Source organism: Lepidothrix coronata, unplaced genomic scaffold (assembly GCF_001604755.1).
Source record: "Lepidothrix coronata isolate B3197 unplaced genomic scaffold, Lepidothrix_coronata-1.0 Scaffold262, whole genome shotgun sequence".
NCBI lineage: Eukaryota > Metazoa > Chordata > Aves > Passeriformes > Pipridae > Lepidothrix > Lepidothrix coronata.
In genome coordinates, this window is record NW_016690442.1 from 596,391 (window position 1) to 618,843 (window position 22,453).

General features: G+C 45.2%; 1 protein-coding gene across 3 annotated transcripts in view; it reads left to right on the top strand.

The window, feature by feature from the left end:
- Positions 1-15,147, top strand: part of IFT43 (intraflagellar transport 43) — a 43,561-nt gene extending 28,414 nt beyond the window's left edge. For all 3 annotated transcript variants that reach the window (XM_017835705.1, XM_017835706.1, XM_017835707.1), the window contains 5 exons: positions 301-347; positions 12,177-12,249; positions 13,635-13,710; positions 14,061-14,123; positions 14,902-15,147. In XM_017835705.1, the coding sequence (XP_017691194.1) occupies positions 301-347; positions 12,177-12,249; positions 13,635-13,710; positions 14,061-14,123; positions 14,902-15,012 (370 nt within the window). In that variant the 3' untranslated portion in view covers positions 15,013-15,147. The remainder of the gene's footprint in view (positions 1-300; positions 348-12,176; positions 12,250-13,634; positions 13,711-14,060; positions 14,124-14,901) is intronic.
- Positions 15,148-22,453: the final 7,306 nt, after the last annotated feature.

Below are 22,453 nucleotides of genomic sequence, written 5' to 3' on the forward strand. Positions count from 1 at the left end.
GGCTCTGTCACTCCCATGTAACAGAAAGAAAGAAAATTAAAAAGCAACTGCTTTCCTCCCAAACCCACCCCAGGCCCTACTGTCTGCAGCCTAGAAGTTTGTCTTAGGTACAAGGCATGTTGCTTAAGCTGAGATTTCTGCTGAGCCCGGCAGTGAGGGGTATGGAAGGTCAGTCTGCTGTTTAAGCATATCTGGGGACTCTCCCCTTGACAGGCCATGAGGCTTGGTGGGAAGGAAGGGGGCACAACAAGATGCTTTTCTGGGTTTGCAATTTAAATTCTTCCATGTGTTTTGCTGCAGCCATCGTCTCAGACAGCAGAGCCTGGAGGCATCAGATGATGGAGGAGGTAAGATATCACATACTTGACTACAAGAAGTGCCTTCATGCATGTGTGGGGACTCTCCACTAAAGTAGCAGAAGCATCCTGTAAGAAATTGCGAAGAAATGAACCAGTCTGAGGGTAAACAAATGTGGGAGTTGCCTGGGTCTCTCCACCTGCTGAATGAGGGAGAAATTAGAGGAGATGGAGAAGGAAGATGAGGAAGTGAACCTGTAGTCTAACTCTGGCTCCTCATGGACACAGAATTATAAAAGACCCTTGGAAAGAAGGAAAGTGTCGAGGACACTTCTCTCTATGATTGCCTCTACATGGAAAATAGTGGACTGGGGCAAAAAGAGAGCTAAAAGCGTTAAAAGTTAAAAGGTTAAGAGTGGAGAAGGGATTCAGTGCTGTCCCGAGTTAGGTGATAGTATGCTCTGCATAAAGCCTCTCACCTGTTTTATGACAACATCCTTGTCTTGTTCCCAACAAGACAAGTGCCTGTACCACTCTCCCAGGGTCTCTGTCATAATGGAATTCTTAATTTAAAAAATCTGTTTACCCTAACCCAAGATCATAAACTAAACATAAGAACTGGTGGGTAATCCCAACCCATCCCTATACAGGCTGCTGTGAAATCTACTGACTTAGCACTAGTTTTCTTTATAGTGTATATCACCTGCTCTTCTAGGACTGGATGAGTCAAGAAAAATCTCAGGAAAAATCCACAGTATGAATTTCAAGATGAGCACTAGAGAACTGTGAGGAGCATAGAAATTCTTTAAGTCTCTGGAGCTACCTCAGTTTTCAAGGACTAGGAATCTTATACAGTGTATAAAAAGTTGCATCTGTAAAATATCATCAAGCATCAGAAGAATTACCTGGAGTCACAAAGGATCAGACATCAGTATGGTTAATGAGATTAAATGAAGACTTATTTGGGTCTTCCAGACAGATTAAGCATTGTAACACATGATTGCCACAAGTGGCACCTTTATAGCATTGGCATCTTCAGAACAGACTAAATTTTCCCCCTGGGAGGTTTCTCGGGCTTCTTAAATTTCAGCGTATGTCACTGAGGCTGCTAGTCTGTTCTGAACAGCTCTTTGACTGTTTGCATATGTGCTGTCCTTTTTCTTGAACTGTGGTCATGTACTCAGAGTGTAAAAACTGTCTTTGCTAACCAGGCATAAAAATGCTTGCCAAATGTTTGTTTGCAGCATGTGACTTTCAGCACTCCAAGACCTTGGGTGATAAAGATAGAATAGAATTGATGCACAGTGTGGTCTGAAGATGTGTTGAATCCTAATATGCTTCAGTTATTTATTTGTGCCTAACCTATGGTTAACAATTGGATTTGGATTGTTTGCAAACTAGAGTTCAGCTTTGGATTAAATCTGTGTTAGAAGGAAGAGCCTACTAACCTGACATGGTTCCTACCCAGGCAGTTTCTGGTACAGTGAAATACGCTGGGTTGTGGGTCTAATTTGCATATGGAAAAATCTCTAAACGGATCAGTGGATTGCGGGCTTGTGGTCCTATTTCAACAGGGAGATTAAGCAAGCTGTTCTGGGAGAGGAGTTTTCCATGTGTGCTCAGCAACTGCAGTGTAGAGAAGTGACAAATAAACAAACTGCAGAACCTGAATAAAATTCCTTTTTTTTTAATAAGCAGAGAGATACAACTAACTGCCTAGTGAAGAAGGCAGGGAGTAGCATGCACTGGCTGCGTCTGTGCGGTAAATTGAGCTGTATCAGCCTCCACTTTGCATAGAACTGCACTTGAGTTTGTGTCCTTAACTGTAACAGTAAAGCTTAGATTCTAAACATACAAAAATCAAGACATTGGTGTATGGATCCCCAAGGATGGGTCACGGTTATTTTGTGCTGCATAATGTGTTAGCTTGTACACCTTAATATGAACAGGCGCAGTTGTGTAATGATTGCTGCTGTCAACCAATACATTTGGATCGCCTTCCTTTAACCTATTAGAAAGCTGAGCTGTACCATTCCATTAACATTGTTCGTCCCCCATCCAACCTTTTCATTAGAAGAATGAAGGACAAAACTATATGCCCTTAAAAAGTTGTTCTTGTGAATTTGAAATGTGCTCAGTTGTGATTGCTTATGCATCACTAACCCCCAGAGGCTCAGAATTTGGAGTCCATTTGAGAAAGTGTTAAAAAAGCCTAGGGCCTAGGGAGAGCGCAGTTTGGCATGTGGAGAATAGAGGGAAGGTTGTAGAGCCAAGTGGAGGCTTTTGGGCTTGATATGCCTTGTAGTTTCAGAAACAAAAGTAGAATTCTTTCACTGCTCCTGGCCTGTGTATGAAATAGCATCTGATTCCTCATCTCTGTGGGAGTTTGGGAGAGGACAAACACTTCTCAGGCTATGTGGAAAGACTGAAATAATATGGGAGATTGTAAGTGAGTGGGCCAGACAGGGACATGCGTGGAACGATCTGGAGTTTCAGCCATTCATTACAGTTGCACAGGGAAACCCAGAAGGTGCAAGTCATCCATACTGCACAATACAAAACACTGAGATACTAGCAGTGAAGTACCTTGGCTCATGTCATGCTCAGAATTCATTTTCTCTATTTTATATTTTTCTTTCATAAAGGCTTGTCCAGGACAAGAGAGCCCCTTTAAAGAGGCGCCAGTATTGAGTTTTAGGAAAGCAAAGACTCGTGTTTGACTAAAAGCACTATTTGCTCCTGTAAAACCCCCAAGTTGAAAAGACTTTTGAAAAAGTTTAGCATCTCTCCAAAAGTAGCTCTGGAATGTCTAGTTGCTAGCTAGGGTGATTTCCTACAGCACCCCTGTGAACTTAGTGCCCATCCTCCTGAACACATGCTGGTACATGCTACTACACAGGCACAGCAGATGGATAATGCACCTTTGTTAGGTGGATATGTGTCTCACTAGACTTTGTCACGGAAGGCCAGGTGGGAAACCTGCTTTAGCAGGATTTAATGCATCACAACTTGAAGAATAATAAACCTCCAAAAGCAACGTAGAAGTGTTTAATTCCTAAAGGACAGGCCTAGTTGAGTCACTTTTGGCCAGGGGCAGTTGGGGCCTTAATGCATTGTATGTAGCAATCTGGGCAAACTGAGAGAGAGGAGTTTAAGGGTAATTGCTCAATTTTCTGTCCATGTCAACTGGGGAAATGAGCAGCAGTGACTGAGTTCTGTACGGCAGGGAAGCTGCATGAGATGGGAAATGTGAGACTATTGGTGGAATTCAGTATATGCTATCTGCAGAGCACTGCTTCGTTTTCTGTAGTAGCCAAGAGCTTCTGCCAAGTGCAGACTATTCTTTTTCATGAGGTGAGAGGGAAGACAGGACAACCAAGCTCACATTGAAGGCCTTCCTTTTGCTCCTTTCTCCATCAGGGTATAGAGGGCTTTACTCTGCTTTCGTGTCTCTTTCTGGCATGCAGCTACAAAGAGCTGTTTCCTGTTGGGGCAAGAAATGCTGGCATTCCACCCCCCACGCATCAATCAGCTTTATCCTTCTGTCAAGAACTTTCTTTGTTGTTCCTTTCTTGTCCACCAGTTCTGCACTGCTGAGTTGCACTCCCCTAGATTTCTTTCTCCTCACTGCTTTGCCCTTGGATTTTCCTCCTCAGCACTCTACAGGAGCTTGTTAACTGAGGTTGTAGTCTCTCTCCCAGCTATTCTTCTCACATGGACTATTGCCCCATCTTCAGAAGTCCCTTTCCACCTTCTCTCTGTTACCCTTGAATGCATAGCTCCTAGAACAGGAAGACTGGTATGAGATGTGTGATTCTCTGTCTATAGGAACAACAGCTTGATATTTTAAAGCAGATAGTGTGTGTGAATGAGACAGCTGATTGAAATGAAAGCCTGACTATGTTACACAGACAAGCCAAACCTGACCTGCAGGTGAGGAAGGCTGCTGGGAGACAGTCACTAGTTCTGTGCCTTCAAGGCAAACCCCCTTCCTGCATGCTGGGAAGCCTCCTCAGGGAAGCAGAGCTGATGATTAGACCTCTCTATGCAATGTTGAACCTCTGGAAGGACTTATTACCCTTCTGGCATGTGCCAGCAGCTCCTTTGCATTTGAACAGGATGGGAGTCCAGACTGTGAACAACAGAGGGGGAAGTGGGCATATGCTGGCATATGGGGAATGAGGTCTGTCCATCAGGTGGGAGATATTCACAGCCATATAATATCCAACACCTCTTGAGCTGCATGAGAATATGCACCAATCATGATATTGCTCCAAATAGAGCTGAGAATAGAGCACAGTGAGGGTTATGATTGGCTCTATCATTCCTGATAAATTTTGCCAGTTACCTGGTAAACTGCTGTTTTTACATAGCACACCAAGTGCTGCTGGATCCCAGGGGCCATGAGCTGCAAGGACAGCTGCATTGGCTGAGCATGAGGGTAAGAGAAGGCAGAATTTGCAGGAACAGTCAAGGTTATGGCCAGTGGGTATTTCATAGGCTCAGAAGGCAGTGATGGAGTGATTTGGGGAGAGCTAAATGGTTGAAAAGTTCTGAGCATCAGTGAGATGGAGACAGAATGAAAAATATAGTGTTTTGGAAGTGGTGTGAATGGGCTGAATAGAAGGTTCTGGGGCAGAGAGGGTCAGTGATTGTTGAGTTTCTGGGATTTTGCATTGTGACTTTGTGTGTGGCTCTGTCAGCACACCACAGTCTTCCCCTTGGCTGATCTTCCAATGTACTACCCCGAGTCTCTGTGCAAGGTCGCTGAAGGGCAGACTCCACCCAACCTGATGGTTTCCGCTGAACTGTTGGTCCAGGCCAGTTTGAACTCCTCCAGTAACTGCTGGTGTTGTGATAGAGAGCCTCTGGTGTTCAAAGAAAGCTCCCTCCTGACAGCCCCAGTGGTCAGGGGAGAGCAGAGAATATGTCCCAAGAGATTGTCTGAAGTTCTATTTGAAGCAGCAGACCACTGGCCAAGGGGCAGTGGACACCTTAGTTACAAGGGAGCACACAGCTTGTTGAGGGCTGAAAATCACAGTTTGCGTAAGCATCTTCTGTTGCTAAATTCTGCGATATGGCTGATACACAGTCATTTTGGGTCTGTGATTGCTGAGTCCGTAAGTGTAATTGACGGACTAGGTTTACCTAAAATACCCTTTAAGAAAAAGCTCTTGAAAGATGATTACAGAATTGAGACACCATCATTTAAAATTGCCTGAGGCAAACTCCTTTGAAAATTGCAGCAGTGGAGGGACAGAGAGAGAACCGCATACCCTTGATTGTAGTGTCATTCCCTCAGGACTAGTCCCCCCTCCTCCTCAGTTTCTCATCTGATATGAGAGAGAGCAGCAGTAAGATTCCTCATCTGTCTTATGAAAATCCGATTCTTAGTGGCTCTGATCAAACCTGTCTGGCTGTCAGCAGCGGTGGCCTTGTGTGGAGGGAAGGAGGCTTCTGAGGAGTCTCTGGATGTGAAAGTGTCATGGGTGCTGCCGATCAAAGAGGCATTTTTTAATAAATATATATAAGAAAAAATAAAAAAACTAAGGATTTAGCACAAAAGAAATGTAGTTTGTCTTGTTTTTGCAGCATAACATGAAGAGGATGAAATAGAATCAGACACGCCTGCTCCTGAACATGCTTCCACAGGAGCATCCTGAGAAGCTGCTTTCCCTGCCCTAGTAATGTTCTAATGCAAAATCTCTCATCTCCAGCATTGCTGAAGAGGGTTTTGTGTTTCTGAGTTCACCAGACCCTCTCAGGGCACCTCATGCCTTCTCATCTGCTGCCCCACTACCTGCTGAGTATGTTTCAGCAGGGGAATACTGCAAAGGAACAGAGGAAAAGAGGAAAACAGATGTTACTGGGAAGGAAGGCAGGCATAGTGCTCTGTCAAGTGGCTGTTGGTAAGGCTAAGAGCTGTATTAGCACTCTAAATGCTGATAACCTCAGGAATGTGGTGGACTCCAGGTCTTGGGCCTGGCCTCCAGTTTCTCCTGTCTTCTGCTGCTGGTGAACAAACCCATGCGTTAAGAGGTTCCTCACCTTTAAGGCCATCAGTGTCTGCTCCTACTTCTTGCACTATACAAGCCATGTATTACTGCTTGTGAAGCCCTGCACTGAGCCCAGCGACTTATCTGACAGGGCTGTTCCATGCCCCATCTCTCCTCACACTTCATAGGGACTTAAACTGGGCAGAGCCTTTGTGTCAGTAGCAGCCTTGGGAACTAGCAGATATGCCTGATGCCTGTTCCCAGCAAGCTGTCAGATGTGGAAGAAGCGATGCCACACCAGGTAGTCCATGAAAGCACTACACTATTGAAGCAAGTAGAGTGTCTCATGGCCCACCCGACCCCCCAGCCAGTCATCTGTCTAGCTGAGATGCAATATTGTGCAAGGCAAACACATGATCTTTTAAGGCAAGGCTGTAGGGTCAGTACTGAGTCTGCTGCATGACCTTCCCTAGATCCTGTGAATCCTCTGGCACGTGCTCACAGTGTGACTTTTCCCATTAGCTTGGCCAGATTGTGCTGTTACCATTCTCTTCTGAGAAGGATGCTTTGGGACATGGGACACTCAGGTTACCTTCTGCATGTCTCAGCTTTTTAGGCAGTGCCCTGGTAGCTGTGGTACTGCCTGCTTTTCAATCTACAGTTTTCATCTCCCTCTTGGCTGATCAGGCAGGTGCGCTGTTCTGTGTTGGCCTACTGGTAGGGCAATTTCAGTCAGGGAAAGGCATCCCTATGAAATTAATGTCCAAGCATCCAAAGAAGTATTCTTTATCCTCTCCAATTGCCTGCTGCTCTCCTGAGAAACCTTCCAAGAGGCTTCAAGCTTGTTTGTGTGTTCAGCAGAAGCTGTCTGTGTCCCTTGTTCTTTATGGTTTTTTGAAGATTTTTTGCCTGTTGCTTTCAATTTTTTTCTTTTTTCTTTTTTTTAATTTTCCATTTTTCCACTTAGAAAGAAAAAATATTTATTGCATTGAGATGCACTAATTAAAGCCATTTTCTGGTGTTTGGTTACTGAAGTGTTTGATGTCTCTCTGACAAGACCATGAAATGCACACAGTGTCCACAGGGACAGAATTTGCTGAACACGGTGCTTTGTAAATGAGGGGACACAGTGTCGCAGCAGCTCATGAATATGAAACGCCCATGATGCTACCTCAGTGGACTTGGGAACACAGATGAATCCTGTCATGTGCTAAATGAGACCAATTTCTTTCACTTAACTTCATCTTCAATCAGACCTTCCATTTGCCTGTTTAAAATTCCCCAAACGTGATGCAGAAGGTAACAGCATTCAGTAAAACAAAGTTTTGCAGCAGCAGAGGTACTGTAATAATTTCAGTTTTACATTTTATGAGCAAGCAACTTAAACTAAAGTTAGTTTCATTCTTATACCTGCTTGGTTACAGGGGACTGCCAGATCCAGAAGCCACTCTTTCTGTTTTCTGGATATAGTGGTGTGTGGACAGGGAGGGCAGCACAGTTCCCACCACAAGAGTGTCCATTCTGAATTGGTCTTTGAAACACTCACCCAGTTGGGGGAAGTGAATCAGACATTGTGAGATGAAGTGGTTTTTTGGGTTTTTTTTTCAGTGTCAGGATGTTGGCTCAGGAGACTTAAAGCAGTTCAGGAAGGAAGCAGCCACCACACTGCTGACTAACTGGGATATCGTTTCTAGATCCATCTTAGCTACTGATTTATTGCCTGACCTGGAACAGATGCTGTCTGTCCCCATTTATGCTGTCTTGTATTTAACAGAGAACTTAGTTCTTTGGGACAAGGACTAGATCTTGCTATGAGTTTGCAGGATTTTAAGAGACTCAGCCTGCAGGTGTTGCTACTAAATTCAAAAATCAGCCCTGCTTGGGAGGGAAAGTGCAGTTCACCAACTTGCAGGAGCAGCTGGGTATTAGGTTGGTGCAAGTTCTCCCACCTCCTGCTTGTTGCATTCTGTGGTTGTTAACCTTTGCCTGTCAGTAAGTTATTTGCTAAGAGGTAAAAAAGATGATGATTACTGCATATACTTTAATATGAACACATAAAGCCCTCCTTTCTTTATGACTTGAAAAGCTGCTGTTCCTTGCCTATTGTTTGACTATCTGCATGTAGCATGGGTCACCCTCAGTCTTTCCCCTCCATCTTTTCCTTCTACCGTTCACACACTTCTGCCTTATGTAATTGGTGCTTTGCCGTAATTTAGTCATGAAGTTCTTTTTGTGTAAGACCTAGCTCAGTTTAACTATTGCAGTAAAAACGTTCTTACTTACATGCTGGAACTTAGATGTTCTGAGACAATCAATTTGGTGCAGTGACTTAACTCCCCAGTTATCCAACATTTGGTACTGCTGTCTCCTGCCCCACCATAACTTCTCTATGAATACAGTAATTTTTGTTTCATTCTTTGTTCACCCTTATTCACCATCATCTGGGAGGTGGAGGGGAGTTTGCATTTGTCATCTAGAACTCACCATTGTGTCATCGTGGTGCTCACTCATCATTGCACGGGCCATTTGTTCACTTCATTGCAGTGACCTGGTGTGTCCTTTTGTGCAGTTATTTCTAAGGTTTGCCTACATGAGCATGAGAGCCTGGTCAGTAAAGTATGTGTCAAGGTTCAGCACCAAAAACACAGGTTTATGGAAAATTATCTGAAGCCCCCACACTGAACATGAGAGTTAAAACGTTGATCACAGAGCAAAGCGCACAGAGTGGGGGTTTGTAATATAACCTTGTTTTTGGAAAAATGCAGCACAAGACTGGGAGGACATGGTCCCACGAACATTTCTGCGAGTACTAATATTATATGTAAAGCCTCACTGCAGCGAATGGCAATACTAAAAGTACAGCCTATGCCTACTCTATTGCAGCACGATAGCCCGTGTGCTTCTTTGCCTTGGAGCTGACATAGGCCATGACTTGGCTGTGCTACCACAGCTTACAGGGAAAAAAGATCTGAATCCCAAGAAGAGCAACAAAAACAATTAGGCAGCTGGAGACTGAGTGAGGGGAAAGGTTGGGTCCTTGGTGATAAACCGAGAACTGAGACACTTTGCAAACTGTACAGAGAGAGAAGGAAGAGGGATTGTGGAGAAGTGGCACCGTGGGAATTGGCAGAGGGAAGAGGAAATTATGAGTAACAAGTGAAATAAAGACGCAAATATTTCAGGGCTGATTTGCCACTGATAGCAGTTATCACAGGGAGCTGATATTTTCTTAAAATTTGTCACATTTCCATTCTGTTTCCTGTCAGCTTGACAGTCCTAAAGGGCATTGCTTCTGCCTAGAAATGGGCAAGGCATCCACACTTTGCAGTAAGAACAAGCTCACGGTGGCCTTTGTTGGAGGGGCTGGCAGGAGCCTCCAGAGCATTTGCAGCTCTTATGTGTGAAATATTTTTAAAGTGTCTATAAAATATCAGAACCTTGAATTTCTTTTGGAAAGAATTTCTACGTGATCACCTGTATTTTGCTAATATAGAGTGGAGGTCACGCTCTGCAAGGGGTTTAGAAATCTCTCCATGGAATTCAGTGGCAATGAGACAAAATCAGCACTGAAGAACCCAGGAGTATTTGGGAACCTGCAAAATAGAGGGGGCATCACTGACCAGGCCCTAAGTTTACAGCTTTTTCTAGTGCAAAAAGAGATCAACAAAACCAAAACAGAACTTGGAAGAGGAGACTCCAGAAATAGCTGCCAAAATGAGAACTGAGTGAAGAAATTCAGTTTGCTGCAAACACCTTCCACATTTCTGCTGTCAAAAGAGGATAAGGATCTGACTTTCTCCTGCTACAGGGAATGTGCTTGAGGGGTGAAGACAGCTCTGTTCCCAGGTAGTTCTTAATTTAGTTGTGTTTGCTGAGAAAGATTCATAGTCTCCTGATGAAAATGATAAATTAGCTCAGGAGAGGTTAGGTGGTTTCTCATTCCCTTGCTCGTTTGCCTGGACTTAACAGGGCACATCTGCACAGAGCTTCATTCCCTGCCTTGGACCAGTCTCACCAGTCTGTTCCTTCCTTGGTATTTGTTGCTTATATACAGGGGCTTTCTCCCACATTATTACTGAGCAGGTTTTACCAGCTGCCTCAACTGGTCAATCTGTCCATGGTGATATTTTTGTCCCATAAGTGCATTTTGCTACAAGTTTTACTAAAAGCTGAGAGCCCCTGCAGGGAAGAGCCAGCAGGATAGCAGCTTCTACCAGGTATTGTCCCTTCAACCAGAGGAGGAGAGATCTGCCTGAAATGCCCAGCCGTGCACAGGTGAGGCCTTTCTTGCACATGCCTCCTCCAACTCAGACACAGCCTGGGGGGCTGTTGCTGCAGTTTCCCTTTAAATGTCTTTGGGAAGTTTGCTGCAGTTGGAGAGCTGCTTCGCAGGCACCTGCTCCTTAGGCGGCTGGGGAGCTAGAAGGCACAGCTCTGCTGAGGCTGGCCAAGCTGTCACTCCTTTTGCCGTGGCCAGGCTCTTGCGACAGCCCCTGTCCCGATCAGCCTTCCACTAGGCAGCCAATTAGTGAGAAATCCCACTGGGTGGCCAGCTCTGGATGGCCACCGCACCAAGGCCCAGGCTGACCCGTGCCCTGCTGCATCTGGGCCAGGGCTGCCTCCTGGCCAGCGAGTGGGGGAACATGATGGATGTTCAGCAAGGGAGGGCAGCTGAGAGCCTGCACAGCTCTGACAGGAGGCTGGACCAGGGGCTTCTCAGGAAGACTCTGCCCAGAGCCCTCAGCACCATAGGTGGGAATGTCTCTCCAGCTCCTGAATATTCATCTCAGCCTGGGCTGAAAAAAGTGGCAAAGCCAGGCCCAGCTGCCTGCTGCCATCCAGCAGTAGCATGGCCACGCTGTTGGCAGAGCCAGGAGCAGCCTACTCACTCCAGCACTGAAGGAGCCAGCTCTGCCTGTACACTAGGCAAGTGAAACCTCTTCCCTGAGCCAAACCACCAGCTTCTGCGTGGTCTGTGAGCTCAGGGTCTCTGGAGAGCCTTTGTGGCCTTGAGTCTTTAAAGATGCTCTATGTTGGGGTACTTTGTTCTTGTTTTGTGCCTCCAGTTACTTTCCCTTCTCTTCTCCTTTTTTACTGTCTAACTTTTTATAATACTTTGTAAAATCACAAACCATACAATGCTCTCAGAGCCTTACTCCTTTAGCAGGACTCAGTGTACACTCACTTCTTCCTCCTCTCCTCAATTCTTTTGTTTGTAGCATCCTTTTTAGCTGGAGTAGCCACAGTCCTTGTGCTGGGAATACCCAGTGACCCTCATCCATTCCAGAGTCACACTGGAAATCATGAAGAGGTTTGTGACAATGCAACTAGATGCATCTTCCTTGGTGTTTATATCTGCTAGACCACTAGCACTTCCTTCCTCAGCCTTCGGGATGGTCACAGGTCTACACAGCCTGAGACCCCACTAGCAGTTTCTTCAACGTGCAGTTTTACATAGCTTCTCTCAGTTTCTGCCCCAGATTTCATTTCTAACAGAGTCTTGGTGACTGATGGCTGAGCAAATGATAACACATAACAAGCAAATTCCTGCCAGCTGATGATGGCAAGTAGGCAGCAGGGTTTAGTGCAAGCGGCTTCTTTCGGCTTCATGGTTGTGTTCAAATGTATGGTCCATGGCCCACAGAGTTCTACCCGTACTGCTCCTCTTGGAAGATTTCTTGTGACCCCAGGCTTCAAACTTTTATTACCTTGTTTTAATATTAAGCAATATATTTTTAATTATTGCTAAATAACTCCTTTGCATTTTCCTTTAATAAGGAACAGGCTGCTTCATATCTGTGAAGCAAGGGAACCTCTGTCTTCAGTGAGAGGAGAGCAGAGCACAACACTCCTCACTTACTGATGCTGCTTTCTCTTGTTGCAGACATTCCCGTGATCCCTGATTTGGAGGAAGTCCAGGAGGAAGACCTGGCCATGCAAGTGGCAGCTCCCCCCAGGTAAGAGCACTGCCAGGTGCTCTTGAGGCTCTCATCAGCTGTGTGAACTGGCTAGTGAAATTAAACCCATTTTATGCCTCTGGATGTTGGCAGCAGTGCCATTCAGCAGGATTTAGTGCTGTGTTTTGTGGCAGCAAGGCTCCAAGCTGAACAGCGCAAACTTCTTGTTTCCTATTATGCAGAAAAGCAAGTACTGCATATTCTCTCTCTTTATAAAAAACCTACATTAGAATAACATATTTGATATTGCAAAATTAAACTTTTAAAAGTGAGGAATTACTTGATTTAAGGTTGCCTATATAACCTCAAATGCCTCCTACATGTGCATTACCACACACATTTTGATTACATGTGGTCGTAGGCTGCTTTGCCCTCCACAGGATATCCTTCTTACTCAAGTGCATAGTTAATTTGCAAAGTACAATCCTGTTGTTTGAAGGTGCTATCAGAGTAGCCTTGGGGTTAGCTCAGGGGAGGCCAGAAAGTTTTTAAGAATGAAAGTTTTGGGGGTTTTGTCTTAAATATATGAGGAAAATCTTCTCTGTTGGGTCTATTGCCAAGATCACAGACTGGGATTTCTGTTGACCCTTATTGGGAGGGATGGGATATCTTACTCCTGGCCACAGATGCCTCTCTCACAAGTGTGGAGTAATCATTGTAATTATATAGCTATTAACAAAAGTAATTGACACTTTATAGTAGTAAGTTTAAAATTACTGTGTCTCTCACTAGAGCTCATTTGTTTTTCTCTTCTTTTTTTTTTTTTAATAATGCTGTCTGATCCTCTTGTATTCATAGTTTTCCTGCAATAGAAAAGAGAAGTGGTTTTCATGGACAAACACAAATAAATTCAATTAATATAGGTCTTTTCTATAGTATTTTATCACCTGTGAAGGCAAGTGTGGTACGACAGTATATCACCCCCTACACCATGCCACATTTTAAGATGTTGTATTTGATAGCTCTGACTCAGCTCAGACATGAAAATCACTAAGTCTCTTCTATTCAGTAGCTTATATGGTGTTGCTCTCAGAGCCTCCTTTGCTATGGTGCTGGGGTTGTTTGAAGGCTTACTACAGTCCTCCTTCTAGCCATTGCAGCTAGTCTATGGATCTTCTTTTTGGCATCTAGTTTCTCTGAGGGAGTTCATGGTTGTTCCACATTCTATTTTTATGCATGTGTGCAACCTGATACACAGATTTGTCAATGACTGTTCATTTGCTGACTGAGATATGGTTCTGTCTGGGTACATCCATCTCAGAAGTCTACAGGGGTGATGTGGACACTCAAGGTGGGTGTCACCAGACTATTGTTCGTGCCACCCTTTTCCTCACATGTGCTTCCACACTGACTGAAGCTTGTTCTTTGACCCTTTCTGGTTGCAGTGTGCAGGTGAACCGAGTGCTGACCTACCAAGACCTGGACAAAGATTTAATGAAGTATGCTGCCTTTCAGACTCTGGTAAGTGAATGTTGCTATGGGTTGACCAGTGTGACTCCCTCTCCTTCCAGGAGCCCATCATCCTCCACTGTGATACTCAGCTGCACAAAATACACAGCATTTTGCAATCCAAACTGCTTGCAGTCTGCCTGTAAGTTTGTTCCTCTCTGCATTGTGACTTTTGTGCTTGTTTGTGTCTGTAAATAATATGTTATGGTATCTGCTGCTCAGATGAGGCTCCTGCTGTTGTTCTGGACAAAGTATGTGATCCTTATGAGGCAAATGTGCCGATCTCTAGCAAGACCTATCTGGTTAAATGAGGCTGTCTGCTTTCTCAATGTCTGTAAGACTGACTCTGTGTGTGTTCATAGGATGGGGAGGTAGACCTGAAGCTCCTCACCAAAGTTTTGGCTCCAGAGCATGAACTACAAGAGGTGAGTCTTGCTTTTGTGGTAACACCAACAAGGTAAAAGCTTCTTGTGTGTCTCAGACTGTAATAGTAAGCCTTTGTTGGTGGGGTGGAGAAGAGAGAGCTTGTCCAAGGTGTAAAAGGTTTCATTTCCCCAGCAGATGATTTTAAAGATCATCTTTAAAGTGCTTTCTCAGTGTGAGTTTATGGCATCACTATGATTGGCCACCTTCAACATGAAGGAGCTAGTAAGGAAAATGTGAAGGGCATAGTACTGTCACAGATCCCTGCAGAAACAGTGCTGTGTTGTGTATTGTGCTTTGGTAGCCACCATGAACTACAGGTGGTTCTACAGAACAGTACAGAGGAACGAAGGCAGAAAGCATTTGGGTAGAGGGGTCTTAAAGCAGGACAGAACAACCTCAATACAACTGGGTGGGCAGGAGCTCAGGACTTGCAACAAAGGATTTCTGCAGCTTTGAACTGCGCATGCAGAAGGGTGGAAGATTTTTATGGCTCCTCTTTATGACCTGCCAGGGTGTATCTAATGTTAACAAGTATCAAAAAATCTGTCCTTTATGGAATTTTGGGACATAAATAATTCTGTCAACATTTTTAAATTGTAGCAGGAATTCACATTTCATTTTGGCTAGTATTCCTGTTCTAGCCAACTGAATCTGTGACTTCCCTGGTCAGGGCAGTTACCATTTACTTTCTCTCTTCACTGAATGTCCGGCATTGTTCAGACAACTTTGGGTGTCACCAGTAACATTTCAGCATGTTTGTCTTTTTCCTCTTGATAGGATGATGTCAGCTGGGATTGGGACCATCTCTTCACAGAGGTGTCCTCAGAACTAGTGACTGAGTGGGACCTGGGACAGTCTGAGAGAGAGGACCACCTCAGTCTGCCATAGAGTACTGGCAGAACAGACATCTCATACATGCATCCCCTGTAAATAGTTTAGCACTTCAATTTTCTATTCACTTGTTTGTATTTGAGACCTTAGTTCAGACATGAAAATAAATAGGACCTTGCTTTACAGAAAAAACTGTCTCGCAAGAAGTTTTGGCTATTTTGTAATAAGGATCTTTGTTCTCAAAAGAGATGAAGAATTCTAAACACAATAAAATATTAACTTATGAACAGTCGCTCCACCTCAATAGCAGCTTTACAGATAACTGCAGTGGTTGATCTTTCCTCTGTGGAAACCCAGCCTCTCTGGAGTGGACCATCTTCCAATGGAGTGTGGTTTGCAGTGATGGTGTTCAGAGAAGCTTATGGGGGAAATGAACTCTATCTCAGCCAGACCCAATACACTAGGACATCAAGGTTACCATCTTCCTCACAACAGACACCACAAGTTGTCACGATATCTGGTTTACATTTCATCCAGCAGCCTCCAGCCTTTCCCTGCTAATTTAACCCCTTTGCTGGAACATTACCTCTGTGTTGACTCAGGAAGCATCACCTGTTAAACTGCCAACACCACTTCTTACAGCACCTCTTTTTACCCTGAGGTTTCCCAGCTAAATTCTGACCAGGCATAACCCCATTTAGCTTTTGCAATCACATGAAACCACAGCTTGAATGGAGATCGCTTCAGGCAATAGGTAGTTTGCAAAGAAAATACTGTTTATTCCATGTGTGTGAAAGAATGGAGCCTGATGCTCTCAAAAAAGGTAACTCCCTGGTGGGTGTCTCCTTGGAACCAAGTGACCCACTCTTATTTTCATCTAAAGAAAAACCCATTTAGCTGTTAATACCTTATCCCCATAGAACTGTGGTCATTATTTGCGGGAAACAGTAACATTACTTCCTAAGCCAATGTCCTTCAAAGCCTTGTCCCATTGGAGAATCTTACTGTTTACTTTGGGGGGGGGCAGTGCAGGTGCTTGGGAGGAAGCTTGCTGTGCTGTTCTTCTTGGCTTGTTTGGTCAGTCTAATAGAGTATGGCATTTCCATTTTTGTGACAGCAGGACAGGCCAAATAACTCACTGTGAATTCAGTACTCTGCAGAATTTCAGATCAGAGTTGATAAACCAGACAACTCTACCAACAAGAGTGGGGTCCCAGTCTGGGGCCACAAAAATGATGGAGGCTTATCTGTCTTAAGGACACACTAAGCTTTTTACGACCAAGAAATCTCTCCTGTAACTAGAAAACTAGGTGAGATGGAAGGGAAACCAGTGTATGGAGGTTAATCCAGATGTCTTTCTCTGAGCAGAGAAACCTGTTTTGGTATGAGCAGAAACTTCCTAGCTGCGCTAGCATCTATTTTTCTGTGACACCTATGGTTCTTGGCCAAAGAGAATTTAGAATGCTTCCTACATTCCAGAAAAAAAAAAATAAATTCAGCAAACTAAAATACTTTAGTAAATCAGAGAAACCCAACAAGCCACTCTGAGAGAAAAAAATGGGTGCCATTGGCTACACCCCTCTGGCTGGGGGCCCTGAGTGGGGATACTCTGTGGTGGGAGGCAGATGTATGTGGGCCAGATCTGTGCCCAGTCTGAGACCTTGGGAGCCCAGCAAATACCCCAGCAGAGTTTGAGAGAAGGGCTTGAAAAAAGTGACAGCCTCATCTATTTTAAGGCAGGAAGAGGTAGCTTTGATCATTTAGTCTGACCTGCTATAATATAGGCCATGGCAGAGTCCAGTGGCTGAGCCTTGCCTGTCTTTTAGAAAGGCAGACAGTATATTTGAAACTCCTGGTTAGTTTTTAATAGATGATTGCCCTTATGGCTTAAAATCTGCTTTATTTCTAGACTCAGTTTTTGAGTTTCATCTTCTGTTCCCTGAGACTCCTTGCTTTCACCTTTCCAATCAAGCCATGCTGTCAGGTATTTTCTCCTTGCTTCAGTATTTATGTGCACAGTGATCAAGTTGACTTTTTAATTTCCTTCAATATACTTAATAGACTGAGTCTTCTTTCCATGTCTCTTCAATTCCTTCCCCAGCTGGAGAAGGGGAGGTGGGTGTCTGGCTTCTGGCCTTTTTCCAGCAAGCTGTTCTTATCCACTTTCCTTCCACAGCTGTGTTTTGGTTGCAGTCCTGGGAGGATGACCGAGACTTGAGACTTTCTCAAGTCCTGGTGCTGTCAGAGGACATGCCTTTTACTGCCCTTGTTAAAAAGAAGTGATGAGCTGCTTTTGCCTGCCCAGGCCAGCTCGTGGCTCACTGATGCACCAGTGTGTATTGGCTGAGACTAAGCTGCCTCGGCAATCTTCATTTCTGACAAGTCCCATGGAAAGAGCATGGGAAGGAGGAAATGGCAGGTGTAGCCTGCAAAAGTGTAGCTCTAGTTGAGCCTCAGGTGAGGTGAGAAGCAAGAGCAGTTTTCAAAACAGTGAGTCCAGTTCCTAGGAACTTGGATCAGCCCTCTGGGCTGTGCCTAGCTGAGGCATAGACAGTAATTCCTTGTTGGTCTCCACAGATGCTGTGTCACAGAGGGGTAAAGCAAGGTGCAGTGGTGTGCCCAGGGCTACACAATGAATCTTTGGCAAAATCAGGATTAGAAACAAAGAACCTCAGGTTCCCAATTGAAACAAAGCTTTCATATACCTGGGGAGTGTTTTCTATCTTCATTTCAAAGATGACAATTCAGTGCAGATAGTCTTGTGTCCTGCTTATTCTTTGTTCTGCTCTGTTCATACATTGCTGAGGAACCTGTCGTGTGTGTGTCAACAGCATATTTAGCTCAGTGAGCTAATCTGGGGTGTCTGCCCAGGGACTTGCTGGGATTCTGGATGGGTGTAAATATCTACCTGCAGATAGTCTCTGGCAGACTCAGCGCTCAACAGAGCAATACTGGACATATGGCAAGCCTCATCACAGATAAAGAAAGGCATAAAGTCAAAACTAAGTCTAGGTTCTATCAGTTTTAGGAATCTCTGGTTTTGGTTGCAATAATATATGTGATATTTATAGACTTTTTTGGAGAAAATGTCTTACTAGAGTGCAGTTTGTCGGTGACTGGGAAATATTGGGCTGAGAGAGCTAGGCAGCACTGGAAAAAATGTAGGAAATAAAAGCTGAAAGAAAGCCAGAGCCAGCAACTTTCCATTAAAGAACTTCTTAAAGGGGCTCTGCCTGGTTGTTTTATTAAGTGTGACAAAGTGATGGGAGGTGGGGGGGAGCTCCTATGTTAATAAGCTGGAAAGGCACTGCCATTCCTCTCTTCAAAGCATCTCATGGAAAGTGGAATTAATTCATGGCATATGCTCCCAACATCTGCCGTGGTGACCTGGAGTGGTGGAAGTGCAGCGCCAGGCAGTGTGAGCCAGAGCCTGTATTCCCAGCTCCTGTCTCGGGCCTTGTGCGCTGCTGCCTGTGGCTGAACAGGGGAGTGGCGGGGCTGCTCCGGCAGAACACGTGCCCAGCCCCCTCCTGCCTGCTGGCCTGGGTGGGATGGCACAGCCCAGGTCACAGTATTTCTTGCTCTGAAGAAGGAGACATGCTCTAGACTTGGGAGGGAGCAGGGGGCGTTTCAATAGAAAAGAGACCAATTTGAATGGAAACTAATCCAGTTTGTCCCAAACATCCTTTATTCCTCCCACAGCATTCCCTGACTGAGTCCTCCCTCCACCAGCCATCTGACTTGTTCTGTGGCTTGCTGTGAGGTTCTGAGTCCTTGGTTTCCCTCTTCTTTCTTTCCCACTGCATCTCTACAGATGATTTGATTCTCTTCGACAGAGAGGACGGAGGTTGTATTTGCTGTTAGGTGGGATGTCATTCTCTGTTTAATGGCTCCTGGGAAATAATTTTCCACACCTTATTTCCCCTTGACTGACCCAGACCACTGCCAAGAGCTGTATCTAGCTAGTACAGGTGGGTGCACTATATTGTTTCCAGGTTGTGGCAGTCTTTTGTCTGTGCTTCATGATCTGCATGTGAGCTTTCCCTTGGGAAAGGGCACCCAGAGCCAACCCTCCACAGGCTGCTCTTTCTGCAACCACATTTTTCCACCTTTTTGGATGACTGCCTGAGATAACGGGGCACTTTCCTGGCCTGGAGACCTGACAGAGCCAGGAGAAACTGGAGTGGTGGGTGATCTCTAGACAGGGCAGAGATGCCCCACGGTGATTCTGTGCTCTCCCAGCAACTGCCCACACACATCTGCAGCTTCTCCCACTTGCCCTTCCTTTTGAAATGTGGCACCCCAGTCCCGGGCTGTGCTGGGATGGTGTGGTGCTGACTGAGGGCCAAGGTAGGGCACATGAGGGATACACAGTTGGCTGCCCTGGTGAGACCAGTCCTCCCAGGACCATACTTTATCTGGGGGATGACCTGCACTCCTTGCAGTCACAGCCTGGGAAGCATCCTGATTGACTGATTCAGTCCTGAATGCTGTGTGACATGGACGTCCAGAGCTCCTGAGCCCATTAATCTCTCTGCCACGGTCCCTGGGGAGATGAAACCTTTCCACCTAGTGCCCTACTACCTGAGTATGCCCCAGCAGATTGTTCTGTGCAGACCTCACTAGGGCCTGAACAGCTCTGGGCCATGGGCTCTGTTATCAGGCTCAATCTCCTGTCACTTTCAGGACCACTTCATTATCCTTTTATTAGCCCTCTTCTCCTGCTTATCGTTATTAATAATCACGCTGGATCAGCTGGAGTGCTGACAGCTGCCCCTTGTCTATTCTTTCTGTCTATTTTAATCCTGCCTGCTTATCTGAAATAAACCTGATCCTTTTTCTTTTAATTAAAGAAATTTGGTCAGCCAGCCCCTCCTCCATGCAGAGATAGGACAGATCACACCAGTGATACGGAGAGAGCAGGAAAAGAGGCAGATTACTGGGTGACAGTGTTTTCCACAGCCCAAAGATATGGGATGTCGGAGTGGAGGCTGGAAGAGATTAAGGCACATGTGTTGTGAGGAGAAACACAGCCCTGGGGCATTGTGAGGTGCTCATTTTGGGGTCTCTGTATCTGGCCCAGTGTATCGATGCAGGGTTGTGTGACTACACTGCACCAGTGCAAGACAGTCAAAGAAGGTCTGCTCACCTCTCTGCTTAGCAGGGGTGGCAATAGCAATGCCAGGCTCAGAGCCTGTACGAGTGGCACTGCCAGGGCTGCTGGGATCACTGCAGTTCCTACAGGGGCTGGAGGAGTTTGTTTCTCAGTGTTTTATAGTGCTGTCAAAAAATGGAAGTGCTGATCTTCACAGTGATGCACCTGCTCTGTGCTCCCACAGGCATTGCTTCCTGGGGACACAGATCTCCTTCTAGTCTATTAAAAATGCCTCACCGGGCAGTTTGCTTGAGCTGAAATATTTGTGTTGTCTGAAGGGACAGGTCACTCAAGGAGGGGCTGTGCAAATAGGCTGGGAGAAAATTGTTGTGCTAATTCACACTTTTATGAACCCATAAACTCAAATCTGCATTCATTGCAATCCGCGAAGTGACTGGGCCGAAATGCTTAGAAAGTGTTAATCAGGGGTCCGTAACAAAGCAAAATGCTCTGAAGTGCAGCAGCAGGAGCTTGGCCATAAGCAGCAGGAGTATTCAACCTTAGCGCTAAAATGGCATATTCTTTGGTTCCCAAATGGTTCATTTCAGATGCACAAGTTGCAGGTTGACTGAATGCGTATGTACCCTCTGCTACAGAATATGGCAACTGGCTCAGATTTATAGGGCTGTTTCACCCCTGAGAAGCTGCAGGCCCAGGAAGGGTATAGGGCAGAACTTCCTGATGCTCAAGTGAGAGTGTAGCTCTGAAATGCTGTCAAGCAGAGCCATGCTGGCTTCTGTCCCTCTGCTTCTGTTGCTTGTGAATATTGCAGCTAACTGGTGTGAGCGTTAACCTGCAGTTCAGATGTTGGTGAGGGAGCTGCCACAATACAAACGTATGCACATGGCTTCACAGATCCTTTAAAAATGTGATTCTGTAACAATCATAGGCAAGAATTGTGTATGGTGACATTTGTGCTATTGCTTCTGTGTGAAATGTCCTGTTGCTTACAGAAAATCTCTTCATCATTATTTAATGTTGAACAAAATGTTTGAAAGATGAGAAAATGCAGGGTTCACTTGCCTAAACTGACACACTAATAACTAATCAGAGCTTTTATTATCTGACCCTGCTCCTTCAACAGAAATCATTCCTCCTTTAGACCCAGTAAGGAAAATTCTCAGGATGTTTTTTGGCCCTGAAATTATGAGGGGCACCGTTTTTGGTGTTGTGGGACATTTTGAATCATTCGAAAGAGATGGACTTGCAGTCCATGTGACAGGCTGAAGTCTTGCTCTGCTCGTTACCCTGATCAGCAGAACTATTCACAAAGCCAGAAAAGTGCCTTGGGAAATTGCCAAAGAATTTGATCCAAGTCAAGCAACCTTCTCAGTTCTTTGAGCTCCAAAGCCAAACTGGAGCTAAGCTTGTGGCTCCCTGTGGCCAGCAGGGTTGCATGTACAGATGGCTGTATGGCTTGGTGAATCAGTCTGATAAATGGGTGATAATTGTTCAGGCTATTGTACCTGAGCTTACTCAAAGCTAGTCCAGATAGCAAACCCCATCTAACTCAGAGGGGCAAGAAGCAGCCTTGACTTGACCCACTGGGTGCTGTAAATCCTCTTTAGGCATCTGAGCTGGCTCTTTTAAAGCCATCTCTAGTATTGCCCCTTTATATTGCTCTATGCCCCATGGAGACACTGTTATTCACTTTCACGGCTTTCAAACACACGGTGCCTAAGACTTAAGACCCTGTCTGTCCGTGTGTGAAGGGGATTGGATGCTCTTCATTTCATACATAGGGACCAGAACTGTAGGCTGATAATGCAAGTTCTCCAGGGTCCCACGGTGGGACTGTAACATAGTTAGGAACTGAATCCAGCTCCTCCAAGCATCCATCCAGTGTCGCAGCCACATTACTTCACTAACTGAAATGATGCACAAGGTCAATATATTTGTTTATTTTGTTTTTCAACCAAAAGCTGGTTTCAGGCTATAGATCTCCTTCCAGATTTTCATAAACACAAAGTAAAACTTCACAATCTCTGTACAAAACATCTTCCACAGGAACAGCACAGGGCACTGCCCACCTGGTAGTACCCTTGCTGAGATAGGAAACTGTAATCATCTCCTGCAAAAACAGCTTCCTACCATAAGGCTGCTCCCCTTGTCCCAGAAATAGCCAGCAAACAGTATGAGTTGTGAATGTGCCCGACTATTTTCCAGTGCAAACTCTGGAAGTCTGAAGCCAATAGGGCTCTTCAGGCTACTGATGTCTCTCTCTCTGGAGTCCCCAGAATCAAGTTCTGCTGAGTTCAGCAAAAGATGACCACAAAATAGGGATGGGAAATCTCCATGCTGAGAGATGCACGGGCCATTCAGAAAGGCTTTGGTAAGTCATAC